Below are 17,636 nucleotides of genomic sequence, written 5' to 3' on the forward strand. Positions count from 1 at the left end.
CGGGCCAGCCCACTCTGCTCACGCTTACAGGGGGGACGTAACAAGCTACATTTCCGCGAATTTCCCCACTGCCTGGGGTAACATGGTTGCGTCCACTGTTCACTACACTCCAAACACCAGCAGTATGTGTCAACAAGGGCATGTCTGTGGTCTGCATACTGCAGTGTGGCCAGCACATCCACACCACACTTGGCATTGTGTACATTCTCATTCATGTGTCACTTGTCTCCTTCGCACATGCCTGGTTCCCACGTCTCCCCACATTCTGCTATTGTGTGGCTGAGGTGCCATGCCGTTGATGGCTTGTGTACATGGCTGGCCCAGGTTATCACAGTAAGTTGTGCTGCCATGTCTGGTAGGTGGGCATGGTTTTTGGCATGTTGTATGTGAGTTTCTAATGTGTGCATTCCCAGAGTTGTGAGTTGCATGAATGTGGAGTTGAGGAGTGACGTGTGTTCATTTGGTACTTACCAACGAGCAATGCAGTCCCATAGATGCCAGCCTCAAACCGCTGGTTGATGATGGACTGTCAGAAGATGAAGGAATCATGCACACTGCCTGGGTAGTTGTCGACGACATTGGTGAAGAGTCCTAGGTGGTCCACTCTTGCCCGCATAATGATGGAATGCGTCTGCTTTCTGTTGCGGTATGTGTGTGCGGTTTCCACAGGAGGCGTGAAGAGTACATGTGTGCAGTCGATTGCCCCAAACATGTGCGGGAATCAAGCTATAGCGTAGAAGCCTTGCTTGGTCTCCAGCTGTTCCTGCGCAGTGTTAGGGAAGTGAAGGTACTGGGGTACCAGACTGATTATGGCATCCAAGACAGGTGTGGGGAACTTGGCTAGGGCTGGCTGTGAGACTCCTCCGACTCTGGCAGTTGTTGGTTGGAAGGTATCAGAGGGCAACAGGTGCAGCACAGCCAGCAGCTCTGTCTCCGGTGGGATGTTGGTTGTCCGCATTGTTGGTACCGTCAGCCTGTGGGCAATGATGGTCAGGATGTGGAGGAAGGTTGTCCTTTTGAGCCTGTAGTGGGCAATGACATCCTCTGGTGTTCAGTCTGTGAGGCTGGTGCATTTTCTGAAGGTCCGCTGTCTTTGTCTGCGCTGCCTCTGTGGTAGTCCAGGAGGGTCGGGGGAGTGGCGGGCCTGTGGGTGGTGGTGGTGGGTGTTGTGGCCCTCTTGGGTGTCCAAGCGGCATGATCAGTAGCTCCTTGGCATCTGTTGCCTTTCAGGTGTGGCTCTGGGCTGGGCTCCCTTTTCTGGTGCAGGTTTTCGTCCAACTTAACACCAGGTAAGAGCAGGTGTTAAATGCCTGCTGCTAACACGCCTTATCACATGTTTTGTGATCTTATCGCCGATCTGGCTGGTCGTTGAGAATGTTGCGAAGTGGTGTTGTTGCGGCTTTTTGCACTGGAATGCCTACTCTGCATCTCATTAGTGTCAGTTGCCGGTGTCATCCGTAGCAATGTTTTTTGCGGTTGCTATCGCAGGGAAACTGATGATATCGGCTGTTGGCACCTGCTTGTGAATAGGGCGATAGATTTATCGCCACTTTGGCTGTGATGAAGTAACGATAACTCAGCGATAAGTCCTTGAGAATATGGCTCATAGTGCATCGTGCTGCTTGCAGATAAATCTTCGAAGCACCTGACCTGCTTCGCATAAGTGTTTTTTCTCCTCCTTCTACCCCCGCTCTTTCCCCTGGGTTGGTGCCAAACCTTCTCCAGCCCATAACCTGTGGGGATAAGAGGTGCACATCCTGCTTGTTTGTCTGTCCAAGATAGACAGTATGTATAGGTTTGGTACGGCAGCAAGGCAGGCTGTCCAGGGCTGGGCTCATGGGAGGACTGTTGGACGTCTCCTATATTGTCATGAGTTTGCTTCTGTGCCGGGTTTCACAGCCCTCTGGTTTGGGAAGCAGATCCACAGGCTTCACCCTGGCCTCAGGGTCTCCCAGGTGCATCTTCACTGTGCATTCATCCGTCAGCAGCTGCACAAGATTCAGAGGGCGCCAGCGGCAGTGATTGTGTTCCAGCCTTGCGGATCGGCAGTGAAGGGTTTTCCATGGTTTGCACTTGCAGGAGATCTCATTCTGGAGGCTCCGGGTGGTTCGTTTAACTTTAAACTCACCTGCTTGCCCAGCCTTCGCTGATCCGACCTGATGTTGGGACTTTGAAGCCAGAAAAATTTGGGCTGTGGCTGCAGGCTCTTTCTGAAGGCCCAGGCAGTCGTCGAATCTGACCCCTAGGTGCTTCTACACCCACCACGGGGTTTTCTTCATCTCCTGGCAGTTAGCTGCGGGAGTCCTGTTCCTTTCCAGCCCTAGGCCCAGAGTACTGAATCTCTTGCTTGAGGGGTCCCATACAGGCTGGGAGATGGTTACTTTAAAGCAGACTTCTCTAACTAGTCACTCATAGATCTTCAACTACTTGTTAGTAGCTCTCCAGTGTTCAACCCATCCTACTAAATTATGAATTTGTGCTTAGTCTAGTTAATATGTGCATATCAAAATTGAGTATTAAGAGATGAAAATGTATGTATTTTTAGAACGCATGGGTTAATATTTTAGTGATAAAGCATCTGGCATAGGGGAGAAGTATAAATAAGATCACTGTGGTGTCAGTGGCGCTGCAGCATTGCTCTTATGCTTTACCGCCATTGTGGCTTTGTACTTTGACACATCCTTTTTAGGTCTCGGACCGGAAATGCTGGCTTGCCAGCTTCCGGTAGGAGATCTTATGTTTCTTTGCAATGTGGTTTAACCCGCCTCTCTCCTCCATTGGCTGGCTTCCTAAACGGAGGCCAGCCATTGGAGGAGAGAGCCGTCACTCCGATTTAGCCCCGTCTCTTTCGGATTCGGGGGCGTACATTTTGCTGTTCTTTAGCTCGTGACGTCGTCCGTCACTCAGGACAGCAAAACACGCCCCGAATGCGAAAATTACCATGCTTTCTCCGAGGCATTTCTGCTTTGCCTCGGAGAAAGACGGTGGTGGTTTCCAGAGCTGCTCTGCTCGTCCCCCTCCCTCTGCCCGCAGCTCTCCTTCGTCCCGCTCCCCCCCCTCCCTCCGCCCACCCACAGCTCTCCTTAGTCCCGCTCCCCCCCTCCCTCCGCCCGCCCGCAGCTCTCCTTAGTCCCACTCCCCCCCTCCCTCTGCCCGCCGGCAGCTCTCCTTAGTCCCGCTCCGCCCACCCGCAGCTCTCCTGGGACATGTAGTTTTTTGAGGAGATGCTTTGGCTACACAGGCCAAGCGGACCCTTTGAAAGGGCTGTAGCAGTCTGAGGGGCATTGGGGTCATTGCGTAGGCAGCGTGTGGTGCGTACACTACAAAGGAGGCCAGTATCCTCAATATACTTTATTCTGCTAAGCTCATTAAGGCAGAGTGGAGGAAACAACACCCTTCAAGGTCCCACAAGACGAGTAATAGCGCCGATTAGACGCTAAAGCCCGGTTTTTGCAAGGCTAGCAGCGGGAGCGCCCCTCAGCGTCGCCCATAAACGTGCGCCGCCGTGCGCCATTCAGTGTTGTCTACACAGGGGAGGCCCACAAACAGCAGGCACCAGCGGTGCCCCCATCTGTACTGGGAGATGGGGGCATGGGTTGGCGGAGAGCGCCAGGAGCAGGAAGGGGCGATGTAAATAACAGATTAAAAACAATAACTAGCAATTACTAGAATCCCGCACTGGCAATAAACACCGCTCCTGAGTGGGGCGTTCGCTTTAATGCTGGTATTTAGCAGCACGGATCGCTCCCTGCTGATACCTCCATTTTCTGATGTTTTAACACAACGTCAACATTCTCTCTTTGCAGATACAATAGGGTCACTGTGCTGAGCCGTGGCGTCCGCTCCCGCTGCATTCCACGGTTCCTACTCACAGCTCCACCAAGTTACCTCCACCCGGATCCGCGAACCCTTCGCGGACACCAGGGGTCATTGTGTGCTGCGGCGCCCACCCCAGCTGCACTGCGCTGATTCGACACAATACTCTGCCAATCCACCTCAACCCTGGCCTGCGACCCTGCTCCAGCCCACACTGAGACACAGAGAGCAAGAGCACCCACTCCGGCCGCATTCCACTGCCCGACAAAGCTCTGCCAATTCACCCCTACCCTGACCTGCGAACCCCTCTTTCCTCAACACCCAGGGTCAATGTGCAAAGACAATGAGCTCGTTCTGCATTCTGCTGACTTATACCAGGGCCATTGAGATTATGAAATTTTGGGGCAGCAGCTTTGTCCGCATAATGATGGACTTGCCGATGGACAGGAGGCACAGGAAAGCATGGAGAGCCACAAGGAAACAGAGTGTGATAGAAAGCACATGGAGGCACACGGAAGCATGGAGAGTCTGCGTTACGCCCCTGGTGCTACAAGGAAACGCAAGGTGGGCGTGTGCACAGGGCGGCAGTGTGACCAATAATAGTTCACAGAGGCACAGAGAACTACAAGGAAGTCGCGAGAGGTACAAGGACACACGTACAGCGACGAGGTTTTTACTGTCGCCACTCCTAGTATGACTCGCCCCCCCCCGTTCACTTGCCCCATCCCATTGCACCCCCAATGCCCTGTTTATGTACCTCGGGTTATGGTATGCACCACTGAATGAATGAACTGGAGGCTGTGTATGTCCACTCCGGGGGTTCCAAACACTCTGAGCCCTCAGTGCGCATGCGCAGGTTTTCTAGGCGCTCGACGCTCCCGGCTGCGGGTGAGCGGCTGCTCCCAGCCGGGCCAGGCATCAGCTGCCCCCCTCCGCTGGGATGTTTGATTTAATCAACCTCACCCCGGTACACGAGGATTATCCGCTCAGCCTCCTGAGCCATCCGAGGAAACCCCACGCCGCATTAATCGCAGCCGGGGGGGTCTGCCAGGCGCCCGCTGGGGGGCAGCAAGGAGGGCTCTGCTGACGATGAAGTTTAAAGAGTTTCTTTCTTTATTTTTATTGCCATTTATTTTTGTTTATTCACGAGAGGGTGTTAGGCCAGCTGTTCACTGTAGTAACTTCACTCCTTAGTTTCACTAGGGGGTTCCATGGCGCCCCACCCCGTTCAGCCAGTGTGACGGTGGCAGAGCGTGCATTCACGGCTTAATTTGTGAAACACTAAGTGCCGGGGCACAAAGTATTTCTCAGAAGCGCAGTGGTTCTGGTCAAGATATTAAAGGTAATTACCAGCAACCTGACAACGTCACTAGAACCTGTCCCCAGCGCCTCCATCTCACCCTTAGAAACGTTTGGGAAGGGGCACTTTTAGGACAATTCCCTGAATGACCTAGAATAATCTTTACACTGATTACTATCTGTTATTCTTTCTGTCTATTCCCATGTAGCTTCCACTATCCGTGTTTTATCTGAGCTATTGTACTAATTGATTGCAAACTCTACAACCTTGAACTTTATCAAGTACATTGACTTGAACCATCGACTCGGGTAGGAGGTTTTGGGGTTACTACTCTGACAACTGCCTGTAAGTTGTAATCAAACTATCATATGGATTATTGTTTGTGACCCATTTTCTCTGTTTCCCTGCAGCCTGTCATTTTTCTTATTACAACTGAGTTATTTTACTGCCTGAACGAGAACTTTTCAACGTGTGACCCTATTGAACATTTTTACTCGGATAGGAAATTCTTTCTGGTCTCGTGAACTTAGGATTTGGGTCCGGCTTTCTGTAACTGCTCTCTTATTGCTTTTCGCACACAAGGGTGTGTGAAGACTGGTTTTCTCAATTGCGGGGTTCTGTATTTTTATGCTATTTAGCTAAACGGCCTCCTAACTTTGCTATTACAATATTCTATTGTGTTTTATGACAACAGACTCAACTGGGGAACTGGGTGAAGCCTGCTCTTCCCAGAATTTTTGTTGTTGCGCATATCCGACGATTAATTTGAGCCGGGGATGCAGGTGGGTGATGTGAGAGACACAAATCAGTTTGGGGCCTCTTCGCCAGTTACGCCCTCTGTTGTTGATATGATAATATAATGAAATATTTCTAATTATGATATGTTTTCTCTCTGTTTATTTGGTGTTTTTGGAGCATAGAACTAGAAACTCTCTATCAGGTGGTCGTTGATATCATCTGTGTGTGTGTGCGTGGCTCTGTCTGTATGTGTGCGTGGCTCTGTCTGTGAGTGTGTGTGTCTCTGTGTCCGCAAATACTCTCTACTACTCTCTAATGCTCACCTATTGCCATTGTAAATGACAATACCATTTATTTATGTTTTTTAAAATAAAAAATGTCTTGAGCAATGCCAATAGCTCTACCTTTAATAATGCCGAGACCATTGCATTGTAAATGCTTGTTACATTACTGCTGGCAGCCTTGCCTAGTACACTACGGTGATCACTGCTACTAATCTGGCATATATTTGGGCAACCTGGCCACAGCTGGGGGTGGAGAGAGGGGGTGCTAGGATAACGTCTGATGTCCTGTCACACAACTGCTTTGTAAACTGGGTGGTGTACGTCTCTTCCACACTTTACTCTCACGGTAGCGACGGTGAATAAGCAAATGCTTCTCGAGGAGGTACCGTAGTGGGAAAAAACTCAAAAGTAAACAGTCAACCAACAGATCTAATAACATGCGGTCCAGCCCAGAGCTTTTCTTGTAACATGAGAAGTACTTTAATACAACAACGCAACATAATTCTACAACAGGACAGGGGTTCAGTGTCAGGATGCGTAAGGCTCAAGCACCCACCTCTGTCTGGGATTGTAACTCAGAGGCACTAATGCTCATCCCGTTACAGAGACCCGGTACTGTGGCTGTAGCTCTCACTGGTCTAGCGGGACCTCTAACGGTTGAGACAGCTCTATGCGAATACATCATTTGGTTATGCAGGTGATTGTGCAATGCAGGGGACCATAGGCCAGTTCAAACTGCATCTTGCCACAGAGTTTGTAGTGCCGCTCGGGCTGCATTGCAAGATACCATTCTAGGGTAAGACAGAGGACCTCATTTAGATCTCGGCAAAAGGGTTACTCCATCATAACTAAGGCTCCCAGTTTTCAGTTTTTACTGATTTATACAGATAATTACGGACAGAAAACAAAGTGTTTCCTGTCTCTATTTATTTTTGAAAGCGGAAAAATACAGAAAAGTGTGATTCTTGTGGGTGACTCTCCATGCTGTTTTTTCGTGATTACTAAGACAACAACTGAGCAGCTAGGCAGCATGGGAAGTTAAAAATAGGTTGAGATTTCCCTAAATGCAGGAGTATGGTAACATATATGTGTATTATAATGCTCATATTTACATTAAGGTGTAGTGTTTTGCTATATTTGGCTGCTTAATTTGCTAAAACGAGACAGCCAGCCAAGTATGAGTGCAAAATAAATATGGATAAATACCAATAAGATGGACAAAAAATAAAAATGGATAAATACAGACGGAAATGCAAAAAAATATATATACCATACAACCGGGAGCCCTAGTCATAACCGTGACAGATACCCTGTTCACCTAAATATAAATCCCATTATATCCTGTGAGATTTATATTTCAGCGGACGGGATACCTGTCACTGTAGTGAGGGAGTAACATGTCTGCCGAGATCTAAATCAGGCCCAGAGTCTTTCGGACAAGGCCCTGTTTTACCAGTCTGTGCGGTGCGATGCTAAGCAATGCTGTGCTCCTGGGGGTCACACAACAGAGACTCCATTAGTGGATACAGGGCCGCAGGAGAAGCTCCTCCTCTCAGTTCGCGTTGGAGTTGTGGCACAGCAGACCAGAAGGCAGCGGTCATCGTTTCCTTGGCAGCTGTGGCCCGTGGGCCATCTTGGAAGCCCTCTGCTGCCGCGCAGCGGTCTGGATGCACAGCTCAGCGGCAGCAGGCAGGCTACAGTGACATGGCATGTCTGGCAAGGGAAGATGTAGTGACCCAATATGTACGTTTGTGCTAGTAGGATGGTGCCGAACAGTGGTTCTTAACCTGTGGTCCAGGGACCCCTGGGGGTGGTGAGGCCTACTCAAGGGGTCTACGTATGCTTATACAATCAAATAATATTAACAGATTAATAAAGTGTGCATATATAAAGAAGCATACTGTAAACTTTAAAAACCTTAAGTAAATGTGAAGGAATTTGCAACTGAATAATAATAATTAATTTAGCATCCTCGGAATGAGTCTTGGAACAGTGCAAGTGCATCGAACAGAATATAGTATGGATAATCGGCAGACTCCGTTGAATTTAGAAAAGCCCCAACCGTCCTACTGAAAGGAATTTTGTTTTTTGAATATTTGTAAATGAAATAAAATATTCAATTATTTGTATGTTTATTTCATGAACACTTGTTTTTGTATTTTTGTGCATTGTTTTGAGGTTCAAGTCCTCCACATTGCTTAAGCCAAGGCCCCCAGCTTCTAGTGGGGGCCTCCGGAATCAATATTGATTCAGTGCTGGTCCCCAAATTCCAGTAATGATTAAGTGGCGCTCCACAGACGTCAAAAGGTTACGAACCATTGGTGTAGAATGTTGAGTGTGATTGTTGTTAGAATGTGAGTGTGCTGGGGGAAGTCTGGGATTGGAGGAAGGAAGGAGCCCAACAGGACCTCTCAGGCTGAGACTGTAACCTAGGTGTCTCACTGCTGCATCTGATTCTTTGCATGCGAAGACTAGCGCTTCTACTCTTAAATGCATTTGTTGGTTTTTGATATGGAGAGTGAGTGGTATGGTGGAGAGGAAGGAAGAGCTGCTTTCCAGGGTCCTTGTGAATAAAACTGAAATCAACCTGAGTTGCCTTCAGACCTTGATTGAACCTAACACAACACTAACCTGAAATAAAGAACTTACCTCAAATCTAAAAGGCTCCATAATCTTGTGTCCACAGACACGCCGTGGAACTATGGAACCTGCTCGACACCACATCTCCGGACGTCGCCTTCCTCACGGAGACCTGGATGAACGCCTCCTCAGCACCCGACATCGCCATAGCCATCCCGGACGGCTACAAGATCATCCGGAGGGACCGCGTCAACCAGACCGGAGGAGGCATTGCCATCGTCCACAAGAACACCATGAGGATCACGACCAACTCTGACGTCACCCCCACAGCCGCTGAATATCTCCATTTCCAGATACACACGGACCCCAAGACCACACTCAGAGGCACCCTCATCTACCGACCCCCAGGACCCCGCACACAATTCAGCGAAGACATTGCAGACTTCATCAGCCCACACGCCCTCCCCTCTGCCGACTACATCCTCCTAGCGGACCTCAACTTCCACCTGGAGAACAACAACGACAACAACACCACCACCCTTCTGGACAACCTCGCCAACCTCGGACTCACGTAACTGGTGAACACCCCCACCCACTACGCCGGACACACGCTTGACCCAATCTTCTCCTCCAGCAAGCACATCTCCTTCAGCCATTCCACCGGACTCCACTGGTCAGACCACAGCTGCGTCCACTTCAGCTTCAGAAAGACCACAAGTCACCACCTCCCGCAACAGGCTCCCCGCAGGAACTGGAACAAGATCACCACCGAGCAGCTCACCGCATCACTGAATCAGAACCCTCCCACCAGATCAACAGACCCCAACCAAGCAGCCCTCAACCTCGCACAGTGGATCACCAACTGCGCCGACAACCTCGCACCCCTGAAAACCCATCCCAGCAGGCCCGGAAGCAAGAAAGCCCTGTGGTTCAACGACGACCTCTAAAACTCCAAGAAGAACTGCCGCACCCTCGAGAATGCCTGGTGAAAGAACCCGACCACAGACAACATGACCACCCTCAAGCACGCCACCCGCAAACACCACCAGCTGATCCACACCCCCAAGAAGACAGCATTCAAGGAACGACTAGACAACAACGCACACAACAGCAAGGAGCTCTTCAGCATCGTCAAAGAGCTCTCCAACCCCAGCGCTGGAAACAACTACATCACTCCCTCACAAGACCTCTGCTACTCACTCACCACGTTCTTCCACAGCAAGATCGCAGACATACACAACAGCTTCGGCGAACAGACCACGCACCCCACCACGGATCCGACGCCCCCCACCACCACCCTCCGCGACTGGACCCCGGTCAGCACTGAAGACACCACCCGCATGATGAACACCATCCACTCCGGATCACCAACCGACTCATGCCCCCACCACGTCTTCAACAAGGCCGAATCTGTCATCGCACTCCAACTCCGGGACATCATCAACTGCTCCTTCAACACCGCCACCTTCCTGGAGAGCTGGAAACACGCCAAACTCACTGCCCTTCTGAAGAAACCATCAGCAGACCCTACCGACCTCAAGAACTACCGCCCCATCTCGCTCCTCTCGTTTCCTGCCAAAGTCATCGAGAAGACCGTCAACAAACAGCTGGCCGCCTTCCTCGAGACGAACGGATCCCTCAACCACTCACAGTCCGGCTTCCGAGCCAATCACAGCACGGAGACCGCCCTCATTGCAGCCACCGACGACATCCGAACCCTGCTCGACAACGGGGAAACAGCGGCCCTCATCCTCCTGGACCTCTCCGCAGCGTTCGATACTGTCTGCCACCACACCCTAGTACAACGCCTCAGCAACGTCGGAATCCAAGAGAAGGCACTGGAGTGGATCATTTTGTTCCTCACCGGAAGAACCCAGAGAGTCCGCCTCCCCCCGTTCAGATCAGAGGCCACCGAAGTCATCTGCGGCGTACCACAAGGATCATCACTCAGCCCCACCCTCTTCAACGTGTACATGAGCCCGCTCGCAGCCATCGCAACGCCAACACAGCCTCAACATAATATCCTACGCCGACGACACCCAGCTGATCCTCTCCCTCACCAACGACCCCGCCACCACCAGACCCAACCTGCACGAAGGGATGAAAGAAGTAGCAAAGTGGACGAAGAACAGCCGTCTGAAACTGAACTCAGACAAGACGGAAGTCCTCATCCTTGGACCATCACCATCTGCCTGGGACAACTCCAGGTGGCCCCCGGCACTAGGCAGCGCACCAATACCAACGGACCACGCACGCAACCTGGGATTCATCCTGGACTCCTCCCTGTCGATGACCAGACAAGTCAACGCCGTCTCGTCCTCGTGTTTCAACATTCTACGCATGCTCCGAAAGATCTTCCGTTGGATCCCCACCGAAACCAGGAAGACGGTCACCCAGGCACTTGTCACCAGCCGGAAGGACTACGGAAACACCCTCTACACCGGAACCACTGCCAAACTGCAGAAAAGACTCCAACGCATCCAGAACGCCTCCGCACGACTCATTCTGGACATCTCCCGCCACATCTCCGGACACCTGAAAGACCTGCACTGGCTCCCCGTCAGCAAAAGAATCACGTTCCGCCTCCTCACCCACGCACACAAAGCCCTCCACGACCTAGGCCCCAGGTACCTCAACGACCGCCTGACCTTCTACACTCCCACCCGCCAACTATGATCGACCAGCCACGCTCTCGCCGCCTTGCCACGCATCCGAAAAGCCACCATGGGAGGAAGATCCTTTTCCTACCTGGCAGCCAAGACCTGGAACTCCCTCCCCATCAATCTCTGTCTTACTCAAGACCACCTCTCCTTCAGGAAGCAACTCAAGACCTGGCTATTCGAGCAATAACGGACCCCCCGCACCCCCCCAAGCGCCTTGAGACCCTCTGGGTGAGTAGTGCGCTATACAAATTTCTTGATTGATTGATTGATTGTTTGCTAATCCATCCCTTCAATTCCACAGCTTCTCAGGTTACGGTTGTGATGCCCGGTGATACACTGGTACATACATTTGATATTACTCCGGGTGACCACCTCTCAGCTTGGGTTCACACCGGGCACACTCCCAAACACAAATCTGCTTCTCCTGGGTCTTCCACACTCCAGGAACATAGTTGAATTTCCCCTCCCTGATGGTAAATGTAAATCCAGTATTTGTAAAGCGCAAACAGTTACCCGCAGGCATCCGGGCGCTGGGGGCCGTTGGAAAGATTAAGCAAGCTATTGCCCAAAGTCATATGGTGCTGGGCTGACCTGCCGCCGGTGCCGGGGATCGAACCCAGATTCCAGCGTCAGTCGCCCTGGCCGCGGCGCCACACCTCCTCCCCACAGCATGGCAAGGCTCCTCCTGCAGGGTCTTGCCCTTCTGGGCAGGCAGACTAGCAGGCTGCTAAACTCCAGGTAAACCCACAGCTATTCTAGCAATTTGCATAGACTTCAGGTGAGTAGTCATCTCCTGAAGTCTGTGCCGCTGGCTGTAGTCGTAAAACAGCCTTTGAGGAAGGTGATGGCTCACTTAACAGGTAGTGATAATTCTGACTCCAAGCAGAAGTTCCAAGAAAGATGTGCACAGTGAAGGCTGACGTCTCTGAGCCTGGCTGTCAACAGTCTTACTGAAGTATTAATCAGAAGGGGGCTCTACCTAAAGTTCTCCAAACGGCAGTGCTCAGGCAGGACTAATCTGCAATCCCTCATGAAAACGGTCCTTGTAGAACTTCTTAAGGTAGCCCTGTCTCCATCACTTCAGTTCTGGAACTACTGCCCGCAGTCGGGAATGTCGGCACAGCACTTCTTCGGTCTGGGGAAGCTGTATTCATCCTCCCTCTTGTACCGTGCCAAAACAGGGGGGATCTAAAAGGGATCCCACTGGCCCCAGCAATCATACTCTCACGAAACACGCAGTCTTGTTTCCACATGTGTACCGCAGATCACCAAGCAGAGGCGCACTTGACATGTACACAAAATGCCAGCAGAATGGGCTGGGTGTTACATCTCAGAGGAAAGTTATATGAGTAGAGCCGCAAACCCTGTCAAGGAGAATAAAAGTTAGGTTTCTCAGGACTTTGAATCACCAAAGGTGGTATAGTTATCATACTGACTTCACTGCTGTATGCCAACAACTCAGGACGTGGACGATGGTCCCATGTTGTTCCAGAGAGCAAGCTTGGTGTGCCCCTCTGGGTCAAAGAACAGTTTTTGGAACTTGGCTTTACCACGGAGAGGCCGGAGCTTCAACACACTCTGGATCAGTGTACCAGCTGGACTAGAAGCAATTAGGTATATCAGTTTCACAAGCAGTTTGGTCACTAAGGGCAGAGGTACACATTGTTTACCATTTGAGGGACATTCCCTGCGCATCACCTATGCTTTGTTCAGAGAATAGGAGAGCAATGATGTATTTTCTCCCACAGATGTGTGTGCACAAACACACAGCATTACCTGGCAGCACCTGCATGAACTCCACACTGGGCTATGGTTGCAAAGGTCTGTTTCTTTGAAACATTGCCTGCCGTCACCTCTGCCTGTCGCCTCACAGCTAGTATTATGGAGGCAGCCAACTGCAGGGGCTCCTTTTGTATTCGGGTCCTTTTGGCAGACCTGAGCTCTGCTGAAGAGAGCCTGTTGATGAAACAAGGAGCCTCCGCAGTGGGATCACAGACTGCGGACTCCACTAGAAGAAAAACATAATGCCAAGCGGGCGGGCGGCACAGCATCGCCGCACCACGCAGAGGGGCGGTGCGCCTCTAAAGTTAGTCTGAGTCTTTGAGATCTGGTGGCAATGTCCCAACTCTGCTCTTTCTCTGCAAAACTTGATGGTGGGAGAACAATATGAAGGTAACGCCGACTCGTGTGGCGCTGTGGAGCTAGTAAGCATCATAGGGGAGTCCTATTGTGAAACACCCAGGGTTGGAGCTTACAATGTTACAGCCTCTGATAAAGACAAATGATCTTGCAGAGTTAATCAGTAAATAGTAGCCTTCAAAACATCTCTCCCAAAAAAGTACTTATTAAGTCAAATGCTCACTCATCACATTCCAAATAAACAGTTAACTAGCTAACAAGGGGTCCAACAGAACTTGCTAATGTCATCTAATTACCAGTCATCTATTTGTATCTGGCATTGGGCATTGGACCAACCAACAAAATAAGAAATCAATCTGGTACAACCCTTTGGTTTCACCCCACATAACTGAAAATTCCTTAAAACCAGTGCACTCACCCAACAGCTCCACAAAATCAAATTAGACTCAGGTTTGTGATGGAAAGTCTGAAAAGTTTTATCCCAGGACTACTGACATGGGTTGCATTGCCTTTTTAAAGGTGAACTGTGCACTAAAAAAATTCTAATTATGAATAACAATTATGCACATGAATCTAAACAGGTTCATGCTGCAGAGTTTACTGAATGGTACAAAGAGAATTATCTAGCACAAGGTGCATCCTAGATATAACAGTACCTCTCACAGTGGAGGCAGCCGGGACCTTCAATGCACAGGTGCAACTCTCCACATAGCTCTCCCATGCTTCTCTGTTCGCCCTTCAGTGAAGTTCGCAACACCACAAATTCTTTACTGAGCCACTCACAATGTACTTAAAGCAGCGCCCTGTCCACCAAGTACCAATACACAATAATTCTCCATCCTAGGAATCGATTGAGTGGAGAAAAGACCAAAGTAAAAACATTTTAACTTTCTGTTTTTAACACCCATGGTATGAGATAAACTCTCAGAGCTTCATTAGACAGCCACAGTACCTTTTCCTAAACACAAATCATTGGTTGAGGAATACTCAAAAAGCAGGATGGCGCACACACGTTTTTCTTTGGAATATAAAACGATCCAAGCTGACGCCATTGCAAACCCCTTGCTTATTGGATTTTTAAGGAGATCAATTTTTATGTAGCTTCTGTTGAAATATGATAAAAAAGATAGTGAGTGGAGTGAAAAATACAAGAGGAGAGAGAGAGTGAGAGAGTGTGTGTGAGTGTGTGTGTGTGCGCGCGTGTGCTATGCATCAACGTATCATGAGCTTTACGCTTAACACCCGTATGTGAGCAAGGGCCATCTCCCCAGCCATACCACAAAGGGAAGGAACCCTTCAGTTAACTAGTAGGAACTCCACTTTTTAAGTAGCGACTCTAAAGCACAACAGAAAGATTGCATTTTGGGAAGATGAAAATACTGACAAGCACTGAAGTGAAAAGGATATAAAGGAGAAAACGTACATCAAGGCTAAAATATTGACCATGTAATAAAAATGTAATCATCCATCAAAAGTTATATTGTTCACTCTGGCTGCTGAACTCATTTTACAACCATGCATTATTATACAAAAAGAAATACTAGCAACACAGCAGCAGTGAATTCAGTTTAACTCTTTGCCTCAACACAACTGTTCTGTTCCTCGTCCACTCATAAACGACAAGCCGCTGAGCGCCTGGTGAAGATACACAGCAGAAGTGCCGTTAGGACCCCGTACTTTTTTATGCAGGAAACAAACCAAGCGAGGCTCAGGTAGGACTTCCTTTCTGAGGATGTACAAAAGGAAACATTTTATGGAACAAAATGCAGCTCAAACCACCATATTACAATGGGTGATACGTTGGCACTGCTTGGGAAATTTGGGCAAAGTGCCACATCGCTCTTCGAAGATGAAAGTTCCTCGGCTATTTTTTGCACGATACTCCTCCGTGGTCAAGTCACATGAACTGCTGTGTTCTTTAAAATACAACATTTTGTCATTTCTTGGATCTGTGCCTTTTCTTCAGGGTATAATATGGCATATCTACTGAGCAGCTGTTGACACTTCAGGTCCAAGGTTATATGACTTTTGCTCTACAGCTGGGAGACATTTTGGCTTTAAATTCAGAGCTGATTTGTCCCACTATACTTGCAAGGAGTGATGCTCTCCTGCTCACCTGTGCTGAGAGTTCTGCACAAACAAAGGAGCTAGGTATCATTCTGCGCAGGCCACGTCACGTGAAACTGCAAGAATAAGGTCCACGCACTGCCTCCTGTCCAGGATTTGTACACTTGGCTTTGCTTGTCCTTCAGCAGCTCTTGGATCTGGAGGTGGGAGAGTGATGATGGTGCACATACAGTATTAGATGTCAGCACAGAGCTCCTCACAGATGAGAAGAGATGCTTCCCAACGGATGGCTCCCCTCAGTTCAGAAGCTTCAGTCTTCCTGTCACTTTGTTCACCTCTTCTTCTTCTCCCATGATGGAAAGTACAGTCTGCGATCCAGCAGCGATCTGTCATGGAGGGATGCACACGGACATTTATTTGGGCAGCACATTACAAATGTACATTTGCAGATATTTGTACCAATCACGTACAACTAGTACAAACGACTAAACCTTGATTTACAAATACTGCACAGACTACGGAACAATACGATACAGGAATTACACAGGCGTGCTAGAGGTGATCCTTCGACAGACGACTTTGAAAGGCATGGCATCCCAGCCATCAAGCTATTCTGTGCAAAAAAGACTTAACTCTTCACCAGTTGCTAAACATAAGATTTTTGCAGTACTGTTAGTAAAGTAACTGCAACAATTAATTCAGAAACGAAAGCTAATTACATCACCAAAGAAAACCTAAAAGATAAAGAACCTAAAAATAATTCCATAATCAAGCGGTTTAATTTTTAACATTTGATGTACAGTGACATGAATCTCGGATGAGAGCCAGTGCATATCGTGCATTTTCTCCTGCCATTTGTATATTGCGATTTAGTATTTTTGCCACGTCTATCACTGCTTTTGCTTTTTATGGGAAACTGAGCGCAATTCATTGAATCTAGGCTGTGAAGAAGGCCAGTTTGGGTTGAAACGCGTTGCCATTAAAATCCTTTGAAACTGCCATGCTGTGAGTGGGCTGCTTATCTTGTAAATCTGAAGAACCCCCTTTTTTGCATAATTTACACGCCATTCTATGCCTGAAAGGGTTTTGTTTTGACTTATACTGGGTGTTCCCTTGTGTCTGGACAAAGCTATACCTCTCTGAAGAGCTCTAATTAGAGCGAAACACTGTGTCAGGGGTTGCTTTTATTCATTTCAGGTTGGCTTGAGTTGGTATTTTACCAATTCAAAGCTGTAATACTGTGCCTGGAGTGATAAATGGCTTTTGTCATTTTACAGCTCGGCAAGGACAGCACTGTGCTAATCGTATGCTTAAACACTTTGCTGTGGAAATGGCAAAAGACGTTGTACTTTTCTATCTCGTCATGGATGGCACTGTGCTAATCCTATGCTTAAAAACTTTGATAGAAAAACAGACATTTGAGGTGAGCAGGTCTAGAGTGTCGCTGGTGTTGAGAGTGCTCTAACAGGAGCTGCTTTCCACCTAAGCTTGAGAACTACCCAGAGTTCTCTCCTTCTTTTTTGCATAATTTATGCTTCACTCTACGCCTGAAAGGGTTTTGTTTTGACTTATACTGGGTGCTCCCTTGTGTCTGGACAAAGCTATACCTCTCTGAAGAGCTCTAATTCGAGCGAACCACTGTGACAGGGGTTGCTTTTACTCATTTCAGGTTGGCTTGAGTTGGTATTTTACCAATTCAAAGCTGTAATATTGTCCATTGAGTGATAAATGGCTTTTGTCATTTTACAGCTCGGCAAGGGCAGCATTGTGCTAGTCCTATGCTTAAAGACTTTGCTGTATAAATGGCAAAAGACTTTGTCCCTTTCTATCTCGGCGTAGATGGCACTGTGCTAATCCTATGCTTAAAGACTTTGCAGTGGAAATGGCAAAAGACTTTGGGCCATATTATCAAGAAAGGGCGATACATTATCGCCACTTTTATCGGCAGGAAACTCCCGCTAAAGCGGCGAGAATGGGCTTGATAATAGGCCCTTGTGAATTCCCATAGAAGCCCAGGGTATGTGTTAACCTGAGCTTCTATAGGTATAT

General features: G+C 48.9%; 1 protein-coding gene across 1 annotated transcript in view; it reads right to left on the bottom strand.

Moving 5' to 3' along the window:
- Nucleotides 1–14,949: 14,949 nt before the first annotated feature.
- LOC147693145 (putative peptidyl-tRNA hydrolase 2) overlaps nt 14,950–17,636 on the bottom strand; it is a 71,850-nt gene continuing 69,163 nt past the window's right edge. The window contains exon 7 of the mRNA XM_086939393.1: nt 14,950–15,973. Within this exon, the coding sequence (XP_086795519.1) occupies nt 15,884–15,973 (90 nt within the window). The 3' untranslated portion in view covers nt 14,950–15,883. The remainder of the gene's footprint in view (nt 15,974–17,636) is intronic.

The sequence above is a fragment of the Lissotriton vulgaris genome, chromosome 9 (assembly GCF_964263255.1).
Source record: "Lissotriton vulgaris chromosome 9, aLisVul1.2, whole genome shotgun sequence".
In the NCBI taxonomy this organism is placed as follows: Eukaryota; Metazoa; Chordata; class Amphibia; order Caudata; family Salamandridae; genus Lissotriton; species Lissotriton vulgaris.